General features: G+C 39.9%; 1 protein-coding gene, 1 long non-coding RNA gene and 1 pseudogene across 3 annotated transcripts in view; 2 read left to right on the plus strand and 1 right to left on the minus strand.

Annotated features, from left to right (window-relative positions):
* Positions 1-20,066, minus strand: part of KCNQ5 (potassium voltage-gated channel subfamily Q member 5) — a 399,647-nt gene that overhangs the window by 54,806 nt on the left and 324,775 nt on the right. Inside the window, exons 3-5 of the mRNA XM_020785853.3 lie at positions 18,657-18,783; positions 5,876-6,051; positions 5,161-5,286 (exon numbers count right to left, since the gene is read on the minus strand). Of these exons, the coding sequence (XP_020641512.3) occupies positions 5,161-5,286; positions 5,876-6,051; positions 18,657-18,783 (429 nt within the window). The remainder of the gene's footprint in view (positions 1-5,160; positions 5,287-5,875; positions 6,052-18,656; positions 18,784-20,066) is intronic.
* On the plus strand, positions 883-5,226 carry LOC144586877 (uncharacterized). Its single transcript, XR_013541949.1, has 2 exons — positions 883-965; positions 1,154-5,226. It is a non-coding gene; the product is annotated as an uncharacterized LOC144586877 (long non-coding RNA).
* On the plus strand, positions 6,047-18,899 carry LOC144586862 (mpv17-like protein 2 pseudogene; annotated as a pseudogene). The gene has a single exon (XR_013541932.1). The product of XR_013541932.1 is annotated as a mpv17-like protein 2 pseudogene (transcript).

A 20,066-nucleotide genomic window follows, 5' to 3' on the forward strand; every position in this document is an offset into this window, starting at 1 on the left:
AGTTTTGGAACAGAATGGCCAAAATCATGTTGCTTAGCATAGTAAATTGGACGAGTAGGAACAATTAATCACTGGGGTTTTTGTAAGTCAGCTCCTTCCTAAGTTCCATTAATTCAAATGGGCTTACTCAAACTGTGACTTTCTTCAGCCTAGTAAACTGTAGTTACGGTAGGCCTATTTGAATCAATGGAACTAATGGAGGAATTAACTCACTAAATCCCATTGATTGTATGGGCCTATTCTAGTGTAACTGATTATACTGAGCAATAGGATTTTGACCAATGTAAGCCTACTGGTGAGAGAAATGAGTGGAGGTGGCAGAGTGTTTTAAATAGAAGAATGTGTGAGTATTGAAGTAGCAACTCCCCTTCTGCCAAATAATTTCCTCACTTGTATATTTGAAATTCATAGTCAAGAAATATATTTTATTAGGTCCACTGAAATCACAAAATAATATAAAAGCTTTTGAGTCCTCTAAAATTCTTCATCAGGCAAGGTAACAGTAACATGAAAAGTAGGGGAGGATTAGCTACACCAAGAAGAAGAAGGAGAAGAAGAAGAAGAAGAAAGTTAACAAACGCCACATGTTTGAAAATATAAAATCTAGCTATTGCTTACAGACACCTCCATCCTTAGGTGAGACATACAGTACAGGCTCACAGGACTTGGGGAATAAAATCCCAGCTACTCATGTTTTCATTCCTTCAACCAACTGTTTTTAAACCAGAAAATACGTTAATGTTGCATGCCTTTTGCTTAAGTAACAGAATCAGATTCCATTAAGACAACTGCAATATGAACCTTGAGGTTGCTGTTGGAATTAATCTGGAAATCTAAACAATTCTAAGTGGAATAATCAAAATGTATTTTCATTTTCAGGAACTGAAATGAGAACCGAGAAGCAAAGATGACCTGGAAAGACCTCACTCGAGTTTTACAAAAGCACTGTACAATGTCTATATAAGGTAAGTCAATAATCTTTGTGAAGAAAATACATTTTCTTAGGCACATTAACCAGTAATAGTCTGACAACAGATATAATAAAAACACGAGCTCATCACTGTCACTTATAAGGAATGGTAGGAAAGATTCAGAACTGCATGTTGCCAGATGATACCCTATGGAAGAAATTTTGAATGTTTTTATTTCACAGAGGTGAAGAAGGGCCACTGCCTGAGATTGGCACCACAATTTTCCTTCTGGGGACCCAAATTTGGGAGCCACTGCCTTAGAAGAAACAACAGCCCATCTCTTTCAAGGAATAAACACAGCCCGTCTGTTCACATGTTCAACAGTTTCTGAAGCCTTGAAAACAAATGTTGTGTCTGTAAGTATATCAGAAATTCCACACTCCCTTTGAATCGCAGTGCTACAGGATGATTTTTTTTTAACAAGTAGATGTCAACTCTTCACAAGCCCATTTCCCAACAGAACACTAGCAGTTGCTGTACTCAGAAGAAATTTAGGTTATAAACTCCACATTTCAGTTCTTCAGAAACAAGGGCATGTTCTTTGCATATTTTCGATAAAACGCCTTCTACTCTGATGGTGCGCTATAAATACTGTATTAAACATTATTCTTTACTCGGAAGTTTAAGACAACCTGATTGATGTATTTTCCACAACATGTATCTGTCAATATATGTGTAGAAGTAAATGTAAAACTAGACCACAACTATTTGATAGCTATTAAAAGGAGAAAAAACCACAGGGATATTAATAGTGACAAGAACTTTTGTACTCAGTAGCTGAGAAGGAAGGTCTGACCCTCATGCCTCAGTTGAGGAAATGGCCGCAGTTCAAAGTTGCTGTTGTAAATTAGTGTTAGAAAAGATTATAAAGGCCAATGGAACAACACAGTACAGGTGGCCTTACCTGCTTTATGTAGAATGCCAGATGAAGCTGTTGTAATGAAAACAGACACAAGTATGGAAGGAACAGCACCCTCATTTTTAAAACATTCTTCATAATTTACCAATGGAAAACTGAATAAGTGAATTTCTGTGATGCACAGAAAATGGCACAAGTATTCCCACCCACTCCTGCAAATTCCTTGCTGTATGGCCATTCTTGAACCAAGAGCAGTCACGCAAGTCGCCACACAACAGAGCTTAAGTGGGGAAGGGGACACTTGTGCAATTTCCCTTCCACTCTGCATTTAGGCAGCAGATTAGTAGCTTTTATATGTGAGGGCAGGCTTTTTCTGATGCAAAGTCTAAAGCTGAATTGTTCAGCATATGCTTAAGCTTCAGTATCCCTACAATTCATACGCTGACTAATCTAGTTTCTAAAAGATCAGGCATCAGATGGTAGGAAAGACCTTAGCCTGAAACTGTGAAGAACTGTTGCCCATCAGAGAAATAAGCTAGATGAAAAAAAAATAGCCTGACATGATATAAAGCAGATTACTATGTTTCTATTTTAAACTGTTCTTTTTGTTATGATTATCAGTAATTGCAGTATCTCTGAACAGAATTGGATTTGTGCATCTTAATTAAGGTAATACCAAAAGACTCAATTGCCTAGATACTCTATTTAATGGAGCTAAATTTATTGCATTATATTAGAATTAACACTTAATTAAACAAACAGTTCGGAATTAATCAAATGTGCTAAGTGATATCATTAGTGCACTTTTTATTTAAAATGATCCCTCTAATTAGCAAAAATAATTGCTTCTGAAATCTAATACTTAATTAATAACACACAAAAGAGAGATTACAATTTATATCCATATAAAACTCATGACGGACCACCATATGTCAGTGTTTCAAAATACCAGCACTTAATTCAGTGAATGCTAACGTGACCTAAGCTCTCCTATCTATGATGATTATATCACCTCTCCGGATGTCACAGAGACAGTCTCCTGTTTAGGACATTGCTAACACTTCATTATGTACAATTCTGTGAGATAAAATGAGTCGGACTAGAAAGTTCTATCTGATGGATACAAGATTTCAACAATGACAACCTCCTCGTGCAAGCTGATGTTTCCTAATGCTGGGAATCCTCCCACCACCACCATCTCAAACTAGACTGCCTCTTTATGCCTGCTGTTTGCAATGGGGAAAATGCTCCCAACAAAGCAAACAGAAGCTCCCCTTACAAGTATTTTCATGCAGGACCTCCTTTAACACGAAGGTCAGAATCTGGATTGGGTCTCCCACACTGACTGTTTCTATCAGGGGGAAAAAGACCTTGTATTTAATGTCAAACAAGTAGTTTGGCCCTCAGACTAACCAGCAGCGTTTGAAGTCGGTTTTCTTAAGATCTAGTTGAGCCAATTTAATCCTCTGGATTCTGAAGCTCACAGGGAAAACAGAAGCAGAACCAGCGTCTTCTGGACAGGTCAAATCAGGCAGTGCCAAGTCCAATTAAGTTAGTGTATGTACAGGCAAGGCAAGTAAAATCAAGTCTCTTAAAGCAAAAGACCGGCGTAGACATAGCCTGGCTGCTGGCTGAACTATGGTTAGATGCTCAAGATTTATGAAGCCATATGTAGGTGGACTAGGCCTGTACCATAATACCTCCTATCTTGCTGGAAGATTTGGCTTTTTACCGGACCCTCGCCTGGTTCAGTATTTGCTGTTGACTGCAAGGTTGGAGACAGAATTGCTGTGGAACCATTTCCTGGACAAGAAGACAGGGATAGGACTATAAATTTAAGCAGGGGAAAAATTGGAGGAGGCACTGCAAGTTCTCACTTGTACAGTACAGCCTAAAGAATCTCCTCCTCCTTCTCAAAGTCTTCCTTGGGGTACTGTGGAATTCTTGGGTCAGAGGTCATGACAACTGCATGTACCCACATCATATAGGGCCAGAATTCAGTCCTTAATGTCCTGGTTTAAGACATGTCTCCAGAAGGTTCATACCTTCATTCTTCCTCTTATAACTTGCCAGCTCCTTGTCTGGATACTATGTTTATCTGTTTTCATAAAGCCTTGGTTAGAATTATCTATTGCTAATAAGAGCACAGGTCATTCGGAGCCATTGAGAATACAATTGCTTAGAATACTCAATGCAGTTAGAGTTTCAAGTTTTTTTATCTCCTACAAAAATGAAAGCTGGCTAAATAGCTCAGTGGGTTGGTGCTACTAATTCCAGAGCCAGAGGCCAGTTGTTTGCTTCCACACTATGCTTCCTAGAAGTGAAGCCAACCAGTGCTACCTTGAAAAACTTTGTGGTTCTGGAGCACCATCAGTGGGAGGAACTGAAAAACCACTTCTGAGAACATATCATATAGAAAGCTAGATAAAATTCAGAAGAAGGAGAGTGAAAATAGGAGGAAGGAACATCAATAATTTAAGACTTAAAGATGACAGCAAATTACTGGGAGAAAATAGCAATGTCTTGAAATGACTGCTGGTGAGGGTTACAGAAGACTTCTTGCAAAAACAAGATTACAACTGAACTTCAAGAAGACAACAGTCATGACAAGAAGTGGATTATATAACTTTAATGTTGACAGTGAAGAAACTGCAGTTGTTAAAAGTTTTTCTATACCTTGGTCCAGTCATAAATCCAAATGAAGATAGCAGTCAGGAAACCAGAAGAAAACTAGACCTGGAAAGGGTAGCTATGAAGGGACTAGAAGAGAACTCCAAGTATAAAGATGTACCTCTAGAGACCAAGACCAAGATCATACATACTGTGATAATTCTGATTACTTTGAACAGATGTGGAAGCTGGGCAATAACAGGGGAAAAATCAACTCATTTGAAATGTGGTCTTGGAGGAGAGGTTTATGGATACCATAGACACCCAGGAAGACGAATAAATGGGTTCTTGCACTTGAAGGAAAAATTAATATACTTTGGCTGTCTTAATTTAAATATGTCATGAGAAGACAATGGAAAAGACAATAATGTTAGAAAAAATGGAAGTCAGTAGGAATAGAGGAACACCTGACATGAGATACATAGTAAAGGAAGCCATAGCCTTTAATTTGTAAAGGGCTGAGCAAAGTGATTAATGACAGCACCTTTTGGATGTCACTATTTCACAAGATTAGCATAAGTCAGAAGCTATTTGATGACATGTAAGGACAGCAGTGATCAAGATAAAAACCAAAAGGGATCATCATCAAATGCTATTCTTAATATGAATGTTAAATATTCCATAATACAAATCATGTAATTCAGTTGATTTTGTACTTACTGTGCCCCACCACAGAGCATCTGCATATGTAGAAAACTGGGTATTTGTATCTTTTTCAACCAAATAGACAAGGAAAGATGAAAAAATGAGTACTAAAAATCCTATATACCAGGCTGTGATTAATTCCTGTAGGACAAATAAGACAGAATTACAAAGAAGCATGTATTCTGATATCTGTATTGATACATTTGTTGGACTATTTACAGTGCTATATTCTATCAGTCCTATTACTTCCATATGAAAAGTTCATTGCACACACAAATTCTCTCTAGGTACAGAGTGTATGCTTTCATGCTGCATGCCTTAAACTGCTGCTTTAGGTACACCCAAGAGGCTGCATTTATGAAAGTTTCTTTGAACAGCAAATCTCCACGCTATGGCATATCACACACTTATTTTAAAAAGTGGTATACTTCCAAAAAGTTTTTTCCATATTGCAGAGGGTCTGCTGCTCATAAAAACATAAGGCCTTCTGGGCATGTAGAATTAGTTGGGTGGCCATTTGCATTCTGGCCTTAGGAACTACTCCATATTTTGACGTAGGCACTTTTGTATGTACAAACAGGCAAAGCACAGTTGTGATAGACTGAAGATTAACAAAACAAGAGATTTTATTTCTTCATGTGAATTCTAGAATTCCCATCTTCACATGAAATAGAGACTTGAATCACATAGAAGAAATTCAGAAAAATGCACAATGAGGACAAACTCTTACCTTGCTATGTGCATAGACCACCGAACCTAACAATTTCCAAGTTCCTCCTCTTCTGTCCATGCGCACCATACGAAGGATCTGCAGGAAACGGAGACTCCTGAGTGCTGATGTTGCAAAAATGTTACCCTGAGTTTTTGCAGAAACAACTGCTATTGAAGCGACGAGAACAATAATGTCTGAAAGAAACACATTATAAAATAGATCACTGTAGACATACTAGCTAACAACAGTTCAGTAGCATTTAATTGTCTGCTGGCGGTTTTGTATGTTAAGATGGTCTACAATACATCACCCCGTATGGATTGCTGCCTTGTCATGGCGAAAGGGCTTGAGTAAATCAGAAAAGCTATGGGCTATGTCGTGCAGGGACACCCAAGATGGACAGGACATAGTGGAGAGTTCTGATTAAACGCGATCCACCTGGAGCAGAAACTGGCAAGCCACTCCAGTATCTTTGCCAAGAAAACTTCATGAAAAGAAACAAAAGACTAAAAGATATGACACTGGAAGATGAGCCCCTCAGGTCGGAAGGCGTTCAACATGCTACTGAGGAAGAGTGGAGGACAAGGACAAGTAGCTCCAGAGCTAATGAAGAGGTTGGGCCAAAGCCGAAAGGACGCTCAGCTGCGGATGTGCATGGAAGTGAAAGGAAAGTCCAATGCTGCAAAGAAAAATACTGCATAGGAACCTGGAATGTAAGATCTATGAATCGTGGTAAGCTGGATGTGATCTAACAGGAGATGGCAAGAATAAACATTGACATCCTGGGTGTCAGTAAAGTAAAATGGATGGGAATGGGTGAATTCAATTCAGACGATTATCATATCTACTATTGTGGGCAAGAATACCGTAGAAGAAATGGAGTAACCCTCATAGTCAACAAAAGAGTGGGGAAAGCTGTACTGGGATACAATTTCAAAAATGATAGAATGGTTTCAATACGAATCCAAGGCAGACCTTTCAACATCACAGCAATCCAAGTTTATCCACTAATCACCAATGCTGAAGAGGCTGAAACTGACCAGTTCTATGAAGACTTACAACACCTTCCAGAACTGATACCAAAGAAATTGTTCTTGTCATTATTAAAGGGACTGGAATGCTAAAGTAGGGAGTCAAGAGATAAAAGGAACAACAGGAAAGTTTGGCCTTGGAGTTCAGAACGAAGCAGGGCAAAGTCTAATAGAGTTTTGTCAAGAGAACAAGCTGTTCATCACAAGGATTCTTTTCCAACAACATGAGAGAGGACTCTACACATGGACATCACCAGATGGGCAATACCGAAATCAGATTGATTATATTCTTTGTAGCCAAAGATGGAGAAGCTTTATATAGTCAGCAAAAACAAGACCTGGAGCCAATTGTGGCTTTGATCATCAGCTTCTTATAGCAAAACCAAGCTTAAACTGAAGAAAGTAGGAAAAACCACTGGGCTACTCAGGTATAATCTAAACGAAATCCCTTATGAATACACAGTGGAAGTGAAGAACAGATTTAAGGAACTCGATTTGGTGGACAGAGTGCCAGAAGAACTATGGATGGAGGCTTGTAACAAAAACCATAAGAAAGAAAAGGAAATGCAAGAAAGCAAAGTGGCTGTCCAACAAGGCCTTACAAATAGCAGAGAATAGATGGGAAACAAAATGCAACAGAGATAGGGAAAGTTACAGAAAATTGAATGCAGACTTCCAAAGAATAGCAAGGAGAGACAAGAGGGACTTCTTAAATGAACAGTGCAAAGAAATAGAGGAAAATAATAGAAAGGGAAAAACCAGAGATCTGTTTTAAAAAACTGAGATATTAAAGGAACATTTTGTACAAAGATGGACATGATAAAGGACAAAAATAGAGACCTCACAGAAGCAGAAGACATCAAGAAGAGGTGGCAAGAATACACAGAGGAATTATACCAGAAAGATTTGGATGTCCCGGACAACCCAGACAGTGTAGTTGCTGACCTTGAGCCAGACATCCTGGAGAGTGATGTCAAGTGGGCCTTAGAAAGCATGGCTAACAACAAGGCCAGTGGAGGTGATGGCATTCCAATCAAACTGTTTAAAATCTAAAAAGATGACACAGGTTTGGAAAACTCAGCAGTGGCTGGAGGATTGGAAAAGATCAATCTACATCTCAATCCCAAAGAAAGGCAGTGCCAAAGAATGCTCCAACAACCGTACAATTACACTAATTTGCACACGCTAGGAAGGTTATGCTCAAAATCCTCCAAGGTGGGCTTCAGCAGTATGTGCACCGAGAACTTCCAGAAGTACAAGCTGAATTTCGAAGGGGCAGAGGAACTAGAGACTAAATTGCTAACATGCGCTGGATTATGGAGAAAGCCAGAGAGTTCCAGAAAAACATCTACTTCTGCTTCATTGACTATGCAAAAGCCTTTCACTGTGTGGACCACAGCAAACTATGGCAAGTTCTTAAAGAAATGGGAGTGCCTGCCTGACCACCTTATTTATCTCCTGATAAATCTATATGTGGGACAGGAAGCAACAGTTAGAACTGGATATGGAACAACTGATTGGTTCAAAATTAGGAAAGGAGTATGACAAAGCTGTATTTTGGCTCCCTGCTTATTTAACTCATATGGAGAATACATCATGCGAAAGGCTGGACTGGCGGAATCCCAAACTGGAATTAAGATTTCTGGAAGAAATATCAACAAACTCAGATATGCAGATGATACCACTCCAATGGCAGAAAGTGAGGAGGAATTAAAGAACCTCTTAATGAGGGTGAAAGAGGAGAGCACAAAAATGTCTGAAGCTCAACATCAAAAAAACTAAGATCATGACCACTGACCCCATCACCTCCTGGGAAATAGAGGGGAAAGATATGGAAGCAGTGACAGATTTTACTTTCTTGGGCTCTATGATCACAGCAGATGGTGACAGCAGCCATGAAATTAAGAGACACCTGCTTCTTGGGAGGAAAGCAATGACAAACCAAGACAGCATCTTAAAAAGCAGAGACATCACCTTGCCGACAAAGGTTTTTCTGTATAGCTTTATAGTCAAAGCTATAAAGAATGCGGACCACCAAAGAATTGATGCTTTTGAATTGTGGTGCTGGAGGAGGCTCTTGAGAGTCCCCTGGACTGCAAGGAGAACAAACCTATCTATTCTGACGGAAATCAATCCCGAGTGCTCACTGGAAGGACAGATCCTGAAGCTGAGGCTCCAATACTTTGGCCATCTCATGAGAAGACTCCCTGGAAAAGACCCTGATGTTGGGAAAAAGTGAAGGCAAGAGGAGAAGGGGACGACAGAGGACGGGATGACTGGACAGTGTCATCGAAGCTACCAACATGAATTTGACCAAATTCCGGGAGGCAGTGGAAGACAGGAGGCCCTGGCGTGCTCTGGTCCATGGGGTCATGAAGAGTCGGACAAGACTTAATGACTAAACAACAAACAACAATACACCAATTCTCTTATGATTACCATTGCAGGTTTAGAAGTGATAAAATCCTTCATACATTTTATGTCTGACAAAATATACAAAGTGATACAGGGAAGGCACACAGGCACCAGTGAAGGAAATGGTTGTTCATGTATTAAGGACATTTTCAAATTTTATTCCTTATTTTTGTAAACCACACAAAATAGTACACTGAATTTTATTTTTGTAACAGTGGGCTAAATCCAATAGTAGTACTGTAGCCCCAAAAGCAGATCTAGACTAGATCTAGTGAAATAAGTAGGGCTTCTTATTAAGAGGTAACATAAGGTCAAGGGGAAGTGGTGGCACTGCGGGCTAAACCGCAGAAGCCTTTGTGTGCTGCAGGGTCAGAAGACCAGCAGTCGTAAGATCACATCCACACAACGGAGTGAGCTCCCGTCGCTTTGTCCCAGCTCCTCGCCAGCCTAGGAGTTCGAAAGCATGCAAATGCGAGTAGATAAATAGGTACCACCTCGGTGGGAAGGTAAAACAGCGTTCCCTAGTCACGCTGGCCACGTGACCATGGAAACTGTCTTCGGACAAGCTCTGGCTCTATGGCTTGAAAACAGGATGAGCACTGTCCCCTAGAGCAGTGGTTCTTAACGTGGGCGATAATGCCCCCCAGGGGGCGATTTCATTTTTCAGAGGGGCGGTAGAACGAAAAGGGGCGGCATGGGGGTGATGGAGCAGAAGGGGGCGGTAGGGGGGCGCTGGAGCAAGCCAAACCTGTGAAGGTAGCTGCAACCAGGGTGCTAGCAGTGGATCCAGTGCTGCCACCGCCAGACGATCCCACTCTTCCTGCCTGCCACATCTCGCCTTTCTCACTTAGGGGAGCACTGAATGTGGATTGGGTGGAAGGAAAGGGTCTCTTGGGTCCCCGTCCTCGCCCAGTGATGCTCTGCCTCGCACCCAGGCGGGGAGGGAGAGACGAGCCCCATTTGTCCGTCCTGCCTTCCCACCCACCTTCCTGCCCGTTGCAAGGGAAGCGCAGAGAGAAACGGGATGGTTTGGGGTGGCGCAGCATCTCTTTGAGTGGGATCGCAAATGCACTGCAGAAAGTCAGCCGCTCCTCTTTCTCCTTGAATTTAAGGAGTTGAATTCAGTCATTGAACTTAAGTGCCTTTAATAAATGAATGAATGAATGAATGAATGAATGAATGAATGAATAAATAAATAAATAAATAAATAAATAAATAAATAAATAGGATATTATAGCTGTGGGGAGGGGGGCGATGATAACTTCCTCAATGGCTGAAGGGGGCGTTTCTTTCAAAAAGGTTAAGAACCACTGCCCTAGAGTCAGACACGACTGGACTAAAAATGTCAGAGGGAACCTTTACCTTTACCTAACATAAGGTCAATTAATTCAACGCTTATTTTCTAGTTGGAGCCAAGACTGTATTTAGCCTAATATACAAGGAAAGTTATTTCCTTGAGAAGCAACAAGAACTAGAGTCAGTGCTATGACAAATAAGAGATGATGCTTCAGGCAAAATTAAATGTTGGTAGAAACCGAGAAGGTTACAAATATGAAAAGCAAGTGAGTCAAAAGAATAAAGATGTTCCTATAAATTTGAAAAATGAAAAAAAAATCTTATGTTGCTTTAACCAGTGCTAGGCCCTGTCAAAAGAAAAGCCCCATTTTCTAATTCTTCAAGTAACTTGCAAGAATATGCAAGATTATTTCCTTTTCCAACCATCAGTCCTGGCATTCTCTACAGTTCAAGGCAAGTACACTCTAACCCTCATCTGAGATGTATGTGCCAGATTTGTGGGGTCAAAATGACAACCCTTAGTGATCCAATCCAGGATTCCTTCATATACTGCAAAGAATAAAGGGATTTTCAAGAATAACACTGCTACCACAATTCCTTGTGTTGTTTTGAAAGGCTGTGGCTGGAATGATACTGTTTGCCTAACGTCTGCATAACTTGCTACAGTTAATTGTGGCTACTTAATCAGGGGTTTAGATGCGTGTCTGAGACCCCACCCTAGCAACTTGTCAATTAGGTGCAGTTAGTGACAGCATATGAACGACTTAGTGACCACATATGAACAACTGAATCATGGCCAATGAGTTGTAACAAACAGTGAGTTGTTTTTATGCACATGTACACGGATATTTTAAAATCAAATTTATGGGTTTAATTGAGACTCAGTCATTAGCTTAGATACATTGGTAAAGATTCTATTAAATTCTGCCAATTAGCGTTCTAGCAAGGCATGATTACATCCTGCAGCCACGGTACATATCAAGATCTTGGATATCTCAGCACTGTAAATATCAAATCACTTGGGTTTATTGTACAATGGACCCTCGACTTACAGACTTTTTGAGTTACAGACTTCTCTGGCTGCAAAATTTAGGTTCAACCTGCAGCCGGAGAATCAACCTACAGACCAGAAAAAAATCAAAATGGAACAAAAATGGAACAAAAATGGCCAGTTATGGCATTAATCGGTTTTCAATGCATTGTAGGTCAATGGAGACTTGACCTACAGACTTTTCGACCTGCAGCCACTGTTCCAATATGGATTAATTCTGTAAGTAGAGGGTCCACTGTATGAGCAATTTGACACAATAAGAGGTCAGCCACTGCAGTCAATTGCAGCATTATCTCTAGAAGTGTAGTTACTTAAAATTGGAAGAAGATATGCATTCTTCTGCTGTGAACCGATGCAAGTATTAAAATGTCTATTATACAGCACTAATCGTATCTACTCCCTTTCACTTCCTCTTCACTAAAAATTGCTAGTAGTAGTAGTAACTGAAATTACACATCATAAAGGTCATGGAGGCACAAGAAGTTCTAAACAGCAATTTGTGTAGCCATTGAGCTGCTCTCCTGAAATCTGCAGATCCAGGAAAGGCTGCATTACATGTTGTATATGATTTCAATCTTTTTTTCCCAAAGGGAAGTCTTTATTTTCGACCTAAGCCCATTTGCATGGGGCTCTGCCATTGATTTCAGTGGGCCAGGACAATAAGACAAAATACATTAAAGTAGACCCTTTAAATACACAAGGCTGGCCAAGTGAACACTTGTGTAAGTACCATTGATTCAGTGGCTGAAATCCAGTATTCAGCCACAACTAGAATAAGCCCATTAAATCAGTGGGGATTTGGTGAGTCAACCTATCTGTAAATTCCATTGATTCAACAGTTCTATTCTGGTTGTAACTTCTTACTAGATTGCAACTACAGACTCTGCTCTACTTGGGACAAAAAGCTGAATTTGGTCCAGTAACATTACTCTGAGGAGATGCTGCTGCTTATATTTGTAGTCTCTTCTGAGGAAGAGAATATATCATTATCTTTTGTCTGTATGCTATTTACATGGCAAGAAAGCCCAGTATAATTTTTGATAGCTCCATTACAAGTTTATTTGATCATGTGATAAGTAATTGGTATTATTCTTAAATTGTTCCAAATTTTCTTTGCCATTGTTCCAGATGACAAAAGGCCTTTATAAATGCCTTGCCATGCAAGCAGCTTGTAGGTGGGCATCTTAAGAATGACATGTTCAAGCTTGCCCACAAGTGAATAGGGAAAGGATGGAACCATGATTTGGCAAACAAGGGAGCCAAATTTTTGGTCCAAACTTGAACATGTCATCCTTTAAAAGCCCACTTACAAGCTGCTCATGTGGTGGTGATATATTGATGACATTTCTTGTGTTCAGGATTAGTGAGTGATAAAGAAACCTTAGCACGACTCAAGAATTGTATCAGTTTTGTCCACCCCCCTCCATCGTATTTATGTGCAGTAGCATCACTGAAAATTCATATGTCCATTTCCTGGATGTTTCTACTATGACACGAAACATGTATGATAAGTAATTCATGCAAACTACACTGAGTTAACCAGCAGTTCTTGTACTAACAAAACACATCCAAGCAGTATCCAGACTCTTGCATCTTGATAAAATGCATCAGGCAAAATCCAAAGATACAAAACAAGACAAAAAAAGTCAAAGACACCTTAAAGACTATTATATTTTAATATACGCTTTTGTGGACACGTCCACTTTGTCAGACATTAAGAAACAGAATCTTTGAAATTTGCCTGATATGCTTGCACAGACTAACATGGCTGTTTCTTCTAAAATGACAACTTGATAAAACAGGTATTTTTAGCTTCTTTGCACATAATATTTTTCTGTTAAACTGGATCTGTTTGTTTAAAACTGGACACCTTATGATTACCATCACTTACTAGTTAAAATTAACTGGCATTCTCTGACTTTTGCAGACGATTTTATTTTAGCCAGAAATGCTGTTGTGTTTTCAAGTGTGCACATGCCAATACAAGAATATTGTTTATTAAGATGGGAAATATGACTACCATAGTTTCCCCAGTTTTTGCAATTTTGGTTCAAGATGCAAGAGAACTTTATTTAAGCCAAATTAAATGGCTTAAATGTCGCAATAATCTTAAGTAATAACCTGGGTGTGGAAATTGATTCCTACTGTTGCTGTGCAACAGAATACAGTAATAGAATTTTTTGGTGGCTCAATGAGAATTACCTGCTCAATGAGAATTTGTAGAACGCATCTCTTAGCACGTAGTGTATGATGATCTGCTATAACAGTGCAGAAGAGGCCAATTTGATTACTCTAGTTTTCTGCAGATTATGACTTTAATGATCAAAATAAAAAGGATTCCTTAGACTTGCACTGAACATAACTTTCTCCCCAAACCACTACATATATAATTTTGGAACTGCCTGATGTTATGATTAAAATGCACACACATATACACAATGGTGAACTATCAACACTCTAGAATAGCTAAGCTATATAATCCAGAACTACAAGTGCCCTGCATGAGGGTGTCCTGTAGGTAAAAAAGGAGGACGACCGGATAAGAGATGGATTGATTCAATAAAGGTAGTTATGGCCTTTAGTTTACAAGTCTCAAGCAGGGCTGATAATGGCAAGTACTTTTTGAAGGTCATTAATAAATATGGCTGTTATAAATTGAAGACAGTGCACTTAACAGCAGCCAGGACAATGTACATTTAAGTCACATTACATTTGATAAGTTGAAGGAGATCTTCTTTCCTTCCTCTGGATTGGGCCTCATACGTGGTATAAGGGCAGCTCTTTATGCATATTTGTTTAGTAAATGTGATTTATTTTTCTGCTACATTACGTAAATGCAAGATGCTGTGGTTCAGCAATGACATCATAATAAAGTGCAAGTAAAATTCCTCCCTGGAATATTATGATGTATTTCCTGTGCTTCATCTTATGTTCTTAACCAAGGGTATTTTTTTCCCATTGGTCTTCACCATGAGTCATCAAGACTTAAATAACCCCTACAAAACTACAGTGTAGTAGTTCCTGAAAAAGAACATTGTGTCTGGGAAAGGAAGAAGATGAAAGATCAAGGAAAATATCCTCACCGTAGTTATCTCACTTTCAAGCATTTATTTCAGACAGCAGGAAACCAAAATGCGTGCGCGTATTATACGACAGTTGGCTGCACTGGCACGCTTCTATGCACCGCTTTTTGGAGGTCGTAATCTAATAATTACCAATACAGTGAGCAGTGGTTTTTTGCTTGGAACTGCAGATGTAATTCAGCAGTCTTTGGAGAGAAGGAAAAACCCAACACGGAAGTGGGATACTGATCGTGCAGTTCACATGTTTATTACAGGATGTACCATGGGACCACTTCTACATTACTGGTATTCCTGGGTAGACAAAATAACCCCAAGAAAAGGAATTCAGCATGTTAAAGTTGTCATCATAAAGGTAGCAATTGATCAGGGCTTTGCTCCATTCTTTGGATGCTGGTATTTCACAATGATGGGCTTACTTCAAGGTCATAGTCTGGCAGAAAGTTTGAAAGAATTCAGAGAGAAGTTCTGGGACTACTACTTGGCAGAACTCACTTTGTGGCCCGCTGCTCAGATGATCAATTTTTTGTTTCTCCCCCCTCACTATCGTGTGATGTTTGTCAATGTAGTGACACTGGGATGGAATGTATACCTGTCTTATCTCAAACACAGAAGTTAAGGCCCGAAAAGAGATTAAGGACTGCAACGCTTTAGAAGGAGAAAAGAGAAGCACAAACCTACTTCTTTGAATTGATTGTGATGGTGAAAAATGCACGTGATTTAATGCTCTGTCACGGGGACTTTCCTCTTTCAGAGGAACCATTAGGTAAAAAAAATGTATGATACTGGTGGTTTTCACAGTGTCAACTTCCTTTCTTTTTCCTCCCTTGCCGATTGCTATTTCCAGCTCATGGTAAGATAAGGCAGAAGGCTGGGTGTCTATAGGGTAGTTTTAACACACTGTTAATTTATTATTCTGTTTTTTTTACTGTTGTGGGAAACAATTTGGAATTTCTGATTCAGGTACCAAAATATCTTGGATCATGTTTGCCTAGGGCTGCTTCTTTCTTCAGAGGCAGTCTTGTGCTGATCACGATGGTACAGGGAGAAGTATCCTCGTGGCTTGCTTTCCTCTCTTGTTCTTTCCAGTCCATTTCAGGGGGCACTTGCACATGAACACCCCTGGTGGGTTACTTTCTGAATTGGATGTATAAATATTTGGGGAACTAATGATTATCATTCATAATTCACATTTTTAAAAATACACTAAACATAGATGACTTCAATTCTATATCCTTCCACAGCATTAATTTGAAGGTTTTTTTAAGCCAGTTCTAGATTTTGGGGTTGCCCAAAGTACCCCTCCACGGCAGTAGTGATGATATTTTCACGCACACTTGCTGCTATGAAAATTAAACGTTTCCCCCGAGAGCAGTAGTAAATGTGAGTCAAGCCAACACTGTGTACTGTATCAGGTGCTCATCATCTTAGCAAGGGCCCCAAATGCATCCTTTGCCATTGCAGTTGGGGTGATTAAGATGGTGGGTGGGCTGCACAAAGCACAACTGTGCCACCTTGTAGAAAAGTGATGCTGCACCTTGGGAGGCCTTCTTAGGAGAGGTGAGGGATAGAGGATGTGGAGATGGGCAGCAGCATTTCTGAATGGGGGCCATGTCAACACAAGAGCTGCTCCATGTTAAATGGTTATCATCTTACAATGCTGCAAATGAAATAACCAATGTTGACATCAGATCATGTAATGCATTTGAGGTCATATAAGAGGGTCAATGGATGGTAGAAATGAGCACCAACACTGTTCCCAATCCAAAGTCCCACCATGTGCAAGACAGACATGTTTAGGGAGTAGGCCCATCTGGGCTCAAAGGTGCTTAGTAGCTGCCAGACCATGCTGACCTTGTTTCATATGGGTATAATTGGTACACGGTCTGACACTGGAGTACTTTGTGGAAAGAGTTTTTAGGCACCTAGAGATCAGAAACACAGATGCTTAAAATGTTAACTAAAATGCCTTAAGACTGCTAGTAGGGTGAAAAACAAATGGTGCCTGATAGTGCAGTCCTGCACATGTCTACTCAGAAATAAGTCCTATTGAGTTTAATATGACTTACTCCCGAGAAACTGAGTACAGCACCATGTAGTGTGGCCAAAAGCCTCTTTTCTTCTGAGCAGTCCTCCCATTTAAAATTATCTCTAGGTACTTTCCAGTTTCAAATCTGCTCTCTAAAATTTGATCCCAGAAGGATGCTCGGTGTGTGACAGAAAGAGACCGTGGCTTTGTTAAGGTCCCACTTTTCATGGCCTGTCTTCCCTTAGGCCCATTCTGGTGGAGACCTGATTTTCAGAAGTTATCCCCGTGTCCTCTTTTTCCCCCCCTGCACAAATCCTCTTTGAGGATGATGGATAAATAGCCATCTGTGATTAGGTTCATTTGAAGGTTGGAGCAGTTCCTCTTTTTTGGCAGGAAATAACCAAGAAGAGTCATTTGAACGATTAACAAGTTTATTTGGTTTAACATTCAGGGATTCAACAACAACTTCAACAGGGTCAAAACAGCTCAGATTAGGTAATTGTTCATAAGGAGATGGTAAGAATTCAAATGGTGACTTTGGAGAGTCTATTATAGGGCTGGCCCGAACCGTTCTTTGTCCATGGGCTTCCTCAGCAGAACGCTCCTCACTGCACATATCGTGCCGCAACATGGATGCCGAGCCCAATCCCCCTCGCACGGTGGTTGATTGAATTATGAATCAGGTCTGATCACCCTCCTCCAGTGACCTTGCCCTCGCGGGAAGACCACGACTGTCCATTCTTGCATTTCTGTTATTGTCACCTTCTTTTCTTTCTGATCAGGTTCAGGTAACAACAATCCTCTCACTCTTAAGTTGGGAAAATCTTCCAATAACTCCCTTGTTTTTCCATAACTAGACTCTCCTTCCTTTCTTATTCCTTCCCACGGTATATTGAAACCTCTCCTTTTCTCCTCCTCTTTTATATCCTCCTCCCACACTGGTAAGGTTAACTCCTCCCCTTCCTTTCCCTTTCCGTCTTCTACCAGACAAACTTCCACCTTTACTTCTTTCTGCTCCAATTCCTTTTCATCATTTCCCTTTATAATCAATCCTTCTTTTTCTTTTCTCTCTCCCTCTTTCTGTGACACTATTATCTGGTGAGATGGCACACTCTAATCTCTTTTTCTCCTTTCTATTTCTCCTTCTTCAAGTTCAAATTCATCATTTTTTTCCTGTGATCTTAAAATGCTAACCTAATTAATTTGTCCTTAATCACATAATCAATGGCATACCTACTATGTACATATCAGCATAACACTGCAGTAAGAAACTGTAACAAATTATATAGAGAATGGTTAAAATATAAATGCTAAAATATCCAGCATCTAATCATGAGCCCCCTTATGCTGTTTACTCATAAATTTATGGAGGTGGCTGATTAATCACTGATAGTTCTTGTGTGAGGCATTTAAGAAGACCACGTACAAACAGCATGTAAGGAAATTCTTTAATTGCTATACCCGTTCTCTCAGTGGAGAAAACTGTAACACGGCAGTTATTTTAAAAGGGGGGGGGGGAATGACACATTTACTTAAACAAAACTCATTAACACTGAGAACTGTTTTGTTCCTGAAATACGTTGTAGGACATTTATAAGGGCAAAGAGAAAATAATGAAAAGTACAGTGAGGTTTGCTATCACCAGACAGTCTAGTAAATGTTTAAAAAATTATGTACCAGAAACACATTCACACGTTTTCTGCACTTCTTGTGATAACTAGCAAACCAAATCTACATATTAATCTCCATGTCCCCCTTTCCTTAGTGAATAATACAAAAACCGAGGAACTCATCAAGATCACAATACAAGAGGCCTGAAATCAAAACAATGGCAAACGAGCTTCTACACTGCTGCTCACATAACAATGTTGTTTAACAGCCATGTCTGAAAACGTACCTATTACACAGAATGGTTTCCTTGCAAATCGCAGTCTTCCTTGCCATCCACGATATCGACAACAGCACCCAGCAGACCAGATGCGTATGATAAATTCCAAACCGAAGACAACAATCATGACAGACTCCTAAAAGGGGGGCAAATGAGAAATATAGCTGGTGACTTTAGTAGCACAAAACAAAAACCAAGTAACCCACAGGGGTAAATGGTTATCACTGCCAGCTCTTTGATCATGAGCTGATGAAATATAATTGCCTTGAAGTGGTAAAATGAAATATATTGCATATATATTTTCACAGTACAAGACTACAAGGAGGAGTTTACAGATAAACAACATCTACATTCAGAAAGCCAGCACATCAGACAGTTAAGCTGGAACTTTTCTTCCTTATGTCCTTTAGTTTCATACAGGTTCATAATATTTACATGATATAATGTGGACTGTATCTCTGTTATAGCTGTCTGTTTTCATTTTACAACTCACTGGAGGTTGCTGAAGTACAGTTTTAATTGGGGAAATAGGATAATGAAGAAAGGCTTAGCTTTCTTCTCATAGCAGCACAGCTCAATCCAATTTCTCCCTTCCCATCAAAAACAAACACACAGCCTCCCAAATTCAGAATTGTCATGATACTGAGCAGTCGCTGTTTGCATTGTGAATATATTCTTCCTGTTCTACAATCGCCTCTAATAAAATAGGATCTGTGGGCTTCTGTAGTGCTCCAGAACTCTGAAAAATCTGTTTGAACAGAAATGGTAGAATTATAGAAAAAAAATCAGTAAAAGCTACCACCCCTATAATTAGCTAGAATATAGAGGCTGTTGTCTGAGGAACATTTTCTTATTATGTGCCATTAAGTTGCCTCCAACCAATGGTTACCCTATGAATGGGCAATCTCCAGAAAGTCCCGTCCTCAACAGCCTTACACAACTCCTGTAAATTCAATCCTGTGTTTTCCTTTAGGGAGTCAATACTTCTCATGTTCAGTCTTCCTCTTTTCCTGCTGCTTCAACCTTTCTCCACATTATTGTCTTTTCCAGAGAATCCTGCCTTCTCATGAAGTTCCCAAAACAGCCTCAGTTTCATCATTTTTGCCTCCAGAGATAGTTCAGGCTTGATTTGATCTAGGACCCACTTGTTTGGCTTTCTGGCATTCCAGGGTATCTGCAAAGCTCTCCTCCAGCACTGTATTTCAAAGAAATCCATTTTAAACTCCTTTCAGCTTTCTTTACTGTTCATCTTTCACACTCATACATAGTGACTGGAAATACTGGATGATCTTGGCCTTGGCCTTGGTTTCCAGTGACACATCTTTACAACTGATGATCTTTTCCAGTTCCTTCATTGCTGCCCTTCCAAGCCTCAGTCTTCTTCTGATTTCTTGGCTGCAGTCTCCATTTGGATTGATG

This window comes from Pogona vitticeps, chromosome 1 (genome assembly GCF_051106095.1).
Source record: "Pogona vitticeps strain Pit_001003342236 chromosome 1, PviZW2.1, whole genome shotgun sequence".
NCBI classification, from domain to species: Eukaryota; Metazoa; Chordata; class Lepidosauria; order Squamata; family Agamidae; genus Pogona; species Pogona vitticeps.